The sequence below is a fragment of the Sinocyclocheilus rhinocerous genome, unplaced genomic scaffold, assembly GCF_001515625.1.
Source record: "Sinocyclocheilus rhinocerous isolate Xijiao unplaced genomic scaffold, SAMN03320098_v1.1 scaffold186, whole genome shotgun sequence".
Classification (NCBI taxonomy): domain Eukaryota; kingdom Metazoa; phylum Chordata; class Actinopteri; order Cypriniformes; family Cyprinidae; genus Sinocyclocheilus; species Sinocyclocheilus rhinocerous.
In genome coordinates, this window is record NW_015662005.1 from 427,522 (window position 1) to 437,040 (window position 9,519).

The 9,519-nt window shown below is 39.7% G+C and overlaps 1 protein-coding gene across 3 annotated transcripts in view; it reads left to right on the forward strand.

Annotated features, from left to right (window-relative positions):
- The first annotated feature begins 1,765 nt into the window (after positions 1-1,765).
- Positions 1,766-9,519, forward strand: part of LOC107727304 (autism susceptibility gene 2 protein-like) — a 19,922-nt gene continuing 12,168 nt past the window's right edge. For all 3 annotated transcript variants that reach the window (XM_016537135.1, XM_016537137.1, XM_016537136.1), the window contains exons 1-7: positions 1,766-2,211; positions 3,333-3,940; positions 4,146-4,337; positions 6,170-6,202; positions 7,773-7,802; positions 7,893-7,938; positions 8,205-8,553. In XM_016537135.1, coding sequence (XP_016392621.1) covers positions 3,638-3,940; positions 4,146-4,337; positions 6,170-6,202; positions 7,773-7,802; positions 7,893-7,938; positions 8,205-8,553 — 953 coding nt within the window. In that variant the 5' untranslated portion in view covers positions 1,766-2,211; positions 3,333-3,637. The remainder of the gene's footprint in view (positions 2,212-3,332; positions 3,941-4,145; positions 4,338-6,169; positions 6,203-7,772; positions 7,803-7,892; positions 7,939-8,204; positions 8,554-9,519) is intronic.

A 9,519-nucleotide genomic window follows, 5' to 3' on the forward strand; every position in this document is an offset into this window, starting at 1 on the left:
TGTCAAAAGCAGCGGACAGATCCAGCAAGATAAGTATAGAAGATTTGGAAGCCGCTCTTGCCAGTCTTAGGGCTTCAACAACTGAAAGCAAGGCAGTCTCGGTCGAATGTCCACTTCTGAAGCCAGATTGGTTGCTGTCCAGGAGGTTGTTCTGTGTGAGAAAGGCTGAGACTTGGTTGAACACAACTCGTTCAAGTGTTTTTGCAATGAAAGGTAGAAGGGAAACCGGTCTGTAGTTCTCTAAAAGAGTTGGGTTAAGAGTGGGTTTCTTAAGAAGTGGGGTTATACGAGCCTCTTTTAAATGTTGAGGGAAAAACACCAGTGTGAAGGGATGTGTTAACGATGTGAGTGAGTGCAGGTACAACGGCAGGAGAAATGGCTTGAAGGAGATGAGATGGAATAGGATCAAGCGGACAAGTAGTAGGATGATTGGAAAGTGTGTATGTTGTACGGTGTATGTTTGCTGGTAAGATGTGTTTGACAGTTTGTGGTGTGGCAAATTGTGCACTGAGGTTTGTAATTTTATTAATGAAGAATGTGGCAAAGTCGTCAGCTGTTAGAGTTGATGAAGGAGGGGGAGGAGGAGGACAAAGGAGGGAGGAAAATGTTTTAAAGAGCATGCGAGAGTTAGGCGAATTGTTAATTTTGTTGTGATAGTATGTCCTTTTAGCAGTGGAGGCATTAGCAGAGAATGAAGAGAGAAGTGATCGATATACATTAAGGTCAGTAGGATTTTGTGATTTGCGCCATACTCTTTCTGCAGCTCTGAGCTTAGAACGATACTCACGGAGAACATCAGATAGCCAAGGGGCAGAAGAGGTGGTACGAGCTGGCCTGGAAGACAAGGGGCAGACAGTGTCTAAACAAGACGTAAGAGTGGAGCAGAAAGTATCAGTAGCACGGTTAACATCAAGAGATGATAACTGTTCAGGGGAAGGAAGCAAAGATGAAACCATAGCAGATAGCCGGGAGGGTGAGAGAGAGTGTAGGTTACGTCGAAAAGTGACATGTGTAGGGGTATGTGTTGTGTCAGGAACCATGTTGAGGTTAAGAGTGAGGAGGAAGTGATCCGAGGTGTGTAGTGGAGTAACAAGCACATGATCAGTGGTGCAGTGTCGTGTGTAAATAAGGTCCGGTTGGTTGCCTGATTTGTGAGTAGCCGTAGTTAATAGTCGCTTGAGATCAAAGGAAGCAAGCAGAGTGTGGAAGTCTGCAGCCTGAGGTTTATCTAGGTGGATGTTGAAGTCTCCAAGCATAACTAGGGGAGTACCATCCTCAGGAAAGTTTGAGAGCAGCACATCTAATTCTTCCACGAAGTTACCTAGTCGTCCTGGGGGCCAATAAACAACTATAAAATGGATTTTAAGAGGGTGGGTAATAGTGGCTGAATGTGATTCAAAGGAGCTGTTGATACTGAGAGATAGTAAAGGATTAAATTTCCAATCATTAGAGATAAGCAGACCAGTACCTCCACCTCTTCCAGTTAGACGGGGGGAGAGGGAAAAAGAGAAATTATTGGAGAGTGCTGCAGGTGTAGCATTGTCCTCTGTACATATTATACATAGGCTTTATATAAAATAAGATTACAAATGGTAATGCAATTTAAATTAAACAAACATCTCGGTATTAACACTAAAAACACTTTTTGGATGCTGAGATCAAATGTGCATTACGATCATTAGGGCAGCAAGAACAACTGAACAGAAGTTAGTACCCTACAAGGCAATCACCCATCAGTGGCAGTAGATGGCAGTACTGTCGTCGCATTCAGTATCAGCTGCCGTTCAGTGAATCAACAGAGGAAGAAACCCCGACAGACGCACACAATGCAGTTTGACTGCTACGGGTTATACAACCAGGCTTCATGTATGTCTCAGCTTCCCAGATAAAATGAAGAAATCCATTTATCTCGTTTTGACGGTCGGGACGAAAAGCAAGCTTTCGTAAGTCCATTTTCACCTTACGCTTGAGAAAAAAACAGCTTCTATTGCGGACACCGGCGAAATCTTCAGCTTGACCGCACACAGTGGATCACACAGCGGGCCGCGGAAGGAGGTGCCCGGCCTGCGCTGACTGTACTGCGCTCAACATCCGTGACGGTGCAACTCCAGCCCGAGGCCTTGGGGCCTGTTATATATTATTATCGTTTTAAATGGAGGCTCGGACGAAAGCAGAAGCCAGAGGAAAATGGCCCTCTGTACACCGCGATTGGTGGGTGTGATTGGAAATATTGTTGTCGTTTTGTTCGTGTTCGTCTTTGAGGATCGTTAATAAAGCAAATCAAATTGGGTTCGTTTTAAGCAAAAAATAATGTAATGTGTTTTATACTTGAGTTGAGATTTAAACCCATCGCACTGTGTCCCCTTTTCTCCTCTGCTCGTCATAGAGAGCTAATGGGCTAGTATCTGGATTCATCTGACGGGTTTTCTTTTTAAATCCGTAACGTCAAATAGACAAGTGGTTACGGGTCGTGTTACGTTCATCGATTGTATTCGTGTACTGAACTGAGTAATTAGTTTAATTTCCTTCTTAAATGTGAAGTGCAAGTCAAGATGGGGTGTCAACGAACCACAGGCTACATGGTTAGCTTGTTTTATTGGACTCATATTAAATAGCTCTGGGCCCATCGACAGATGTTTTAGAAAAATAATAACGATCTAGACAACTGTAAAACGAATAATTGATCTTTTAAATTGACATTTGAAATGTGGTAAGGTGGTTCACGTAACGTTGGTTAATGTTTGCTCGCCTGGTTGTGTTTACACCGGATATATAATAGTGGCAATATCACAATCAAGTAATTTTCATAATGTAATTTATAGTAGAATCAACTAAAATGTTACGAATTTGGTCGTTAAAAAGCGACTGTTCTTTAATCCGCGATCCTAACCAAGTTAGCTAACTAGCAAGCTAACATCGTCAGCTGAACGAGCGATTTAACTCGTCGCTTTATTAACCGAAATATCTGCTTCAGATTCAGAAATAAGACTTGACTAAAATATTTTGATCTATAAGGATTGCTTTTGTGCCACAATTGGACTTTGTTTGTGCCGATCATCTTCCTTTTAATAAAGTTTACTAAGGAAAACTCAGCCCTAATTTAGGAGGTAACGTTAGCATATTTTAGTCACTATTCTCCTTTATGGCATTTAATCGTGATAGTTATACTTTCCCACTTTAGTCATATTTTATTTAGTCTTGTTTATATTCTATATGTAGAAAATCAGATCTTTCAACATAAAATCAGCATGTTTTCTTAGTTAACCAGCCATGTTGAATCTAAAAACTGGACTGCGCCACTGATCGGTTGTTTCTCCTTTTTTCTTCCTCAGATGAAAGTGACAATGTCTTGACAGAAAGACAATAAAGTGGAATATCTAGAAGCTTTCATAATCGTTGTATTATTGGATAAAACAAGCCCGGTGATGCCCAGACATGACTGTACTCAGACTGCAGTGTGCTCACGCCATACAGCCTCCACTGGACTCGATTAAATTATAAGACCTTAAACCACACTTTCATCTGAGATCCACAACACTGGTCCTGGAGACGTAGGGTTTTATTCAGTATCAGTTGTAAAGTTTCCCAGGCCGGACCAGGGTGTGTTTTTATTAAGTGCCTTTGTACGGACATTGACATGGACGGTCCCAGTCGAAGCGGAGGCTTAAGGCAGAGCCGTCGCTCCCGCTCGCAGCGTGACCGAGAGCGGCGGCGGAGAAGAGCGGATCTCCCTGAGCACTCGTCGCCATCCTCGGCCTCGGACCAAGACCTCTGCAGAGGAGACTCGCTGCTCCGTGCCAGCGGAGGAGAATGCAGACCCGGCTTCCCCGGGGCCAGACACCGGCCTCCGCGTCGGAGAAAGCGAGAATCGGTGTCTTGCGAGGAGGACATCATCGATGGATTCGCCATAGCCAGCTTCATAAGCCTGGAGGCCTTGGAGGTTTGTGTGTTTATTCATCTTTAACTAGTCTGTATTGAGTGTTGCATGGAGATTAGACGTTGGGCTGTTTTGCATATTCATTTTAGTACAAAACATGCTGAATATCTATAAAACACAGTTAGTGCAAAATGAATTAACAGCAGAGTCTCCGCATAGAGCTCATATATTTGCTGCTTTAACATGTTTTAATGTGTTACTTTGATAGATGGACTGTTCCCTAAAGCCTCCAGAGCGTTCTGGCTTGTTCATGGTTAGAGGAATCAAAAGGAAGAGAGGCCTGGATGAAAATGGAGGGCCTCTGTCAGAGCCGGAGGAAGGGCCTCCTGCTACGTACACCAACAGTTGGGAGCAGCGCAGGAAAATTAAATCAAAACTGAAGAGAAAGGGAGATGCTAAGGTTAGCGCTGCAGTTTCATAACCCATTATGGTCTATAAACAACAACAAAAATCCTGTATGTACAAACGCCCATGAAAAACATGTCACTGCAGTGTTTTGGGTGCAACAAGCAAACATTTCTTGAATAGTTCTGCATGGATGAGAGTCTGGCATAAATCAGTTGTTTATTTTAAAGGGGTCATATGATGCTGCTAAAAAGAACATTATTTTGTGTATTTGGTGTAATGAAATGTGTTTATGCGGTTTAAAGTTAAAACACATTATTTTCCACATACTGTACATTATTGTTTCTCCTCTATGCCCCGCCTACTCTTAACTTTTATAAAGAATATCTCTTTGGTTTTGAGACTTTAGTGTTTGCAACTTTACAGATCTTCTTTATGCACCAAGAGCTTGTAACACTCCAAAGAGAAAGGAAAAATTGAAATCGCATCATATGACCCCTTTAAAGTAAGTTTTCAATACTGCACAGTCATGACGTGTCAGAAGGCGTATTGTTGGGGAAATTAGATGCAGTGACTGGTCTAAACAAAATTTGCATCACATGTGAATATGCTTCTTGCTGTCCTAGCAGTAGTCAAAAGAGTTTTTTTTTTCACAGTACAGATGTTTAGAGAGCAGGGCGCTCCTTGGCTGATGTATGTGCATGTTTGTGGTTATACAATTCAAAGGCAGCAAAAATCAGGAATTAATAAATTTAAGAAATTATGTCAAAAGTAACTGCCCCTTATGTTAATCAAAGTGTATGTGGTTAACGCCTAATGCAGTATCTCAGAATGGCCAAATATCAGTTATATAAATCTGCCTGTAACTAATTACTTTAAAGGGTTAGTTCACCCAAAAATGAAAATTAGCCCATGATTTACTCACCCTGAAGGCATCCTAGGTGTATATGACTTTCTTCTTTCAGACTAATCCATTATTAAAAATAACGGTATATCCAGTTATATTAAAAATTGTCTTTGATCTTCCAAGCTGTTTAATGGCAGACAGCGGGTGTTGCAGTTCATCAGTCCAAAAGAAGTGAAATAAAGCGCATCCATCCATAATAAAAAGTGCCTCACGCGTCTGCGGGGAGTGAACAAAGGCCTCCTGTAGCGAATCAATGCGTTTTTGTAAGAAAAATAACCATATTTAAAGCGTAATAATCAATTTAATCTAGCTTGCGCTCACTGTTGTAAACGGAAGCAGTTCCGGGCTAATGACGTATGAGGTCGGCTTTGCGCATGCGCTGCTCAGAAGTGGCGAATGCGGAAGTGCAGCGGAGAGATCAAAACAAAACAATGGTCACGAATTAGAAGTACAAATCGAGGATTTGTAAAGAAGAATGTCGGAGGATTTCGATATAAGCCAAGAGGAGACTGGTTTTCCTTTGCTAAAGTAAGGAAACTTTGCTCCTGTAATCAAATGTTGGTTTTCACGAGACTCACCGGCGCATGCGCAATGCTGACGTCTTATATCATCCTCCCGGAGCTGCTTCCATGTACAACTGTTGGCGCAAGCTCACTTTATTTCAGTTCTTTTGGACTGATGCACTGCAACACCCGCTGACTGCCATTAAACAGCTTGGAAGATCAAAGACAATTTTTAATATAACTCCGATTGGATTCATCTCAAAGAAGGAAGTCATATAAGCCTAGGATGCCTTGAGGGTGAGTAAATAATGGGCTAATTTTGATTTTTGGGTGAAATATCCCTTTAATCTGACCTTTATAATGTAAGATAAAAATAAATATAGATATATTTGTATTTTTATTGCGTTCATGTAATTACATATTTGCTACTCTGTATTCTTTTCACCATGGTTTGACTTTTCCAAATGTCTGTTTCAGGTATCTGGGAATCACATGGAGACAGGATACATTGTGAGTTGTTTTTCCAATGTGTTTTGTATTTTACTTGCTGTTCAAAAATGTGACTTTAAAATGTTTTCAGACTTTCAAAACACACACACACACATACATACATATACTGTATATATAATACACTTACACTACTATTCAAGAGTTGGTGTTCAATAAGATTGTTTAATGTTTTTGATAAGTCTATGTTCACCAAGGCTGCTTTTATTTGATTATTACTTTAAAATTTACTATTTTTATTGTAAAATATTAATGCAATTTAAAATAACTATATTTGAAAATGTAGTTTATTCTTGTGATGGCAAAGCTGAATTTTCAGCATCATTTCTTCAGTGTCACATGATCCTTCAGAAATCATTCTAATATGCAGATTTGGTGCTCAAGAAACAGTTCTTATTTATTATCAATGTTGAAAACAGTTGTGCTTCTTATTAGTATTGTGAAATCGGTGATAGATTTTATCAGGATTTTTGATTAATAGAAAGTGAAAAAAAACCAGCATTTATTTAAAAAATAGAAACTTTTATAAGTGTAAAAGGCTTTACTGTCCCTTTTGATCAATTTAATGCATCCTTAGCAGAATAATAACAAATATTAATTTCTATTAAAGGGGTCATATGATGCTTTTTTAAAGATCATTATTTTGTGTATTTGGTGTAACAGAATATGTTGACATGCTTTAATGTTCAAAAAACACATTATTTTTCAAATACTGTACATTATTGTAGGTCCTCTATGCCCCGCCTCTCTCAAACGCTTCGTTTTCTACAAAGCCCCCTCCTTCAGTACACAAGCCACGGTTAAGACAGCTGACTCCACTGTGATGTGACCCTGTCTCTCTCTCTCTCTCTCACGGGCGCGCATGCACGCACGTACGCACGCACGATGCGCAAAACTCCGCATTTGAACAGTCAATAGCAAATACTTAAACTAATAACAAAACAGTAGTTGATTCAGAAGTGCCAGATTGTCATAGCAAAGTCAGAATTACCTCCTCTCCTAGGTTCACGAAACGGTCGTCCATAAAATGCATTGCTGTTCTGTTGTAAGTAATCTTAATGCATCTACTTTCGGAAGGCCAAGTAAAGTGCTTTTGCTTTCGCCTAGAAACACACAGCGTCTCCCTGACATGGCTGCTTGAACACTAACTGCGGTTACTGAAACCATGCCTTCTTTCTTTGCGTGCACATTTGGGTGCATTATGCAAATATTTCCACATAGTGGGGTAGATATGTGGGGGCGTGTTAGAACGAGCCGTTTTAGGGGGGCGTGGCAGAGTCTTAACTTTGATAAAGAATATCTCTTTGGTTTTGAGACTTTAGTCTTTGCAACTTCAGGGATCTTATCTATGCACAATCAGCTTGTAACACTCCAAAGAGAAAGGAAAACTTGAAATCGCATCATATGACCCCTTTAAGGGGAAAAAATATTTACTGACCCAAACTTTTGAATGGTAGTGTATGGTTTTGTTTGTGTCATAAATTATTTATCATAAAGAGGGGAAAGTATCATCACATTTTTTTTTTCACACAAATGTAGGCTATTATGTTAACTCTTTATTTTTAACCCACAGTGTGATACAGAGAGTGAATCAGGGGATAAGGTAAAAATCTTTGTTTATTATTGATGAATTTGCTTTACGTATTGTGATGTGTTTTTCTATTTCAATAATGACATTTCTCCCACTATTTAGGCTTCTGACAATATGGAGCCAGCATTCATGGTCTGCACACGAGAAGGTAAATGTCTCCTGCCATTGGCAGATGTATATACTGTGCACTGTAGATGGTGCATTACCTGGGAGTAATAATATTTTAATATATGTTTTTGGGATTTGGATTGGATAGTGGTGTTCATCATTAATTAAAATACAGATGAATTTATACACACATATTTTTCATGCTTTTGTGAATTCCTACATGGAATTGTTAGATTATTTTTGATGTCATAAAGCATGGAAAAGAGTATTACATGCATTACATTGTAGCACTCTCTTTTTCCACAGCTGTTAATTCTAACTCTGCAAGCGCTGCTGCAGGCAACGGTTGCCCTCTCTTGCCCTCAAATAGCTCACTACCCCTTCTGTCAGTCACACCTCGGGTCTCTGGCCTGGAGAGGAGTCAGGAGAGGAGTATGGAGCAGCCTTACCCTGAGCCCATCTCTACCTCATCCTCTCTGCCTAGCCTTGCAGCCCATTCCACTGCCTCTGTCTCCAACTCACTTACTGAGCAGCGTAATGGAAATGGTGGTCCCCATCACCGCCATGATGCTAGCTCACCACAGCACAAACACAAGCCTTTCCTCCCTTTCCATGGAAAGTCACAGTCAATCTACTCAATGGGCAGCAACAACAGGTCAGTGGAGTGAAACAGCGTTTCTGTATATTTTAACTTCAATAATGCCCTCAGCCTTCTAAAACCAATTATACTGTTGAAGTTAACAGAATAATCTCTCACACCTATAGTCTGTTCATATATTGTCTCAATATATTGTCTCAAATGCATATTGTACCCAAAAATGGAGCTGGTTGAAATTGCTTATTTCAGTCTGTTTGGTTGGCTTTACACAGCTTCCATGATTAAGGGTACATGGTGTTTTTTTGGAATCAAATTCATGTTTACAAGGTGCTGGGTTGTAGGGCTGTGCGATTTGGGGGAAATATCTCATTGCGATTTTTTTTTTTTTTTTGACAGATATTGCGATTTGATTCGCGATTTTTAATTTTGCAAAGTCAAGCTTCAGCTTAACATTGTCAATAGTGTGCAGCACAGTATGGGTATCGTTACCCTGCTGAAGAAAACAATAGAAACCTTCACAGAAATTCTTATGGTTTCCATTTAAATGATTACAAAATTCCTTTTTGTAGTGTGCTTTGGGCCTTATTCCAATAGGAATTACTGTTGTTCTATTGTTTCCCATGTGCCAGATTACATCCCACCAATAGAATCCATCAAATACCAGTAGACACTATTATAGTTTACATTAAAGCCAGCATAATTCCTATTATAACCCTTAAATCCATTACATTTTCTGTTGTGTTTTGGGAGGGGTTCTATTGTTTTTTTCAGCAGGGAATATTATAATGGTATTACTACTTTTACAGAATTTACTTCACAGGAAAGATTAGTTTATTTTGTGTAAATAAAGAACTGTATTACTTTAGTCAATTATTAAAGAATTACATAGGCTGATTTATTCATTTTTAAGTACTTATGATTTTAAGAACAAGTGGAAAATGTGCTGAATGTTTCATTTCATCCAAGTGAAATTAGCAAAGCAGTTAGACTGAATTTACACTTGTTTTAAACGCGGAGCCAGGC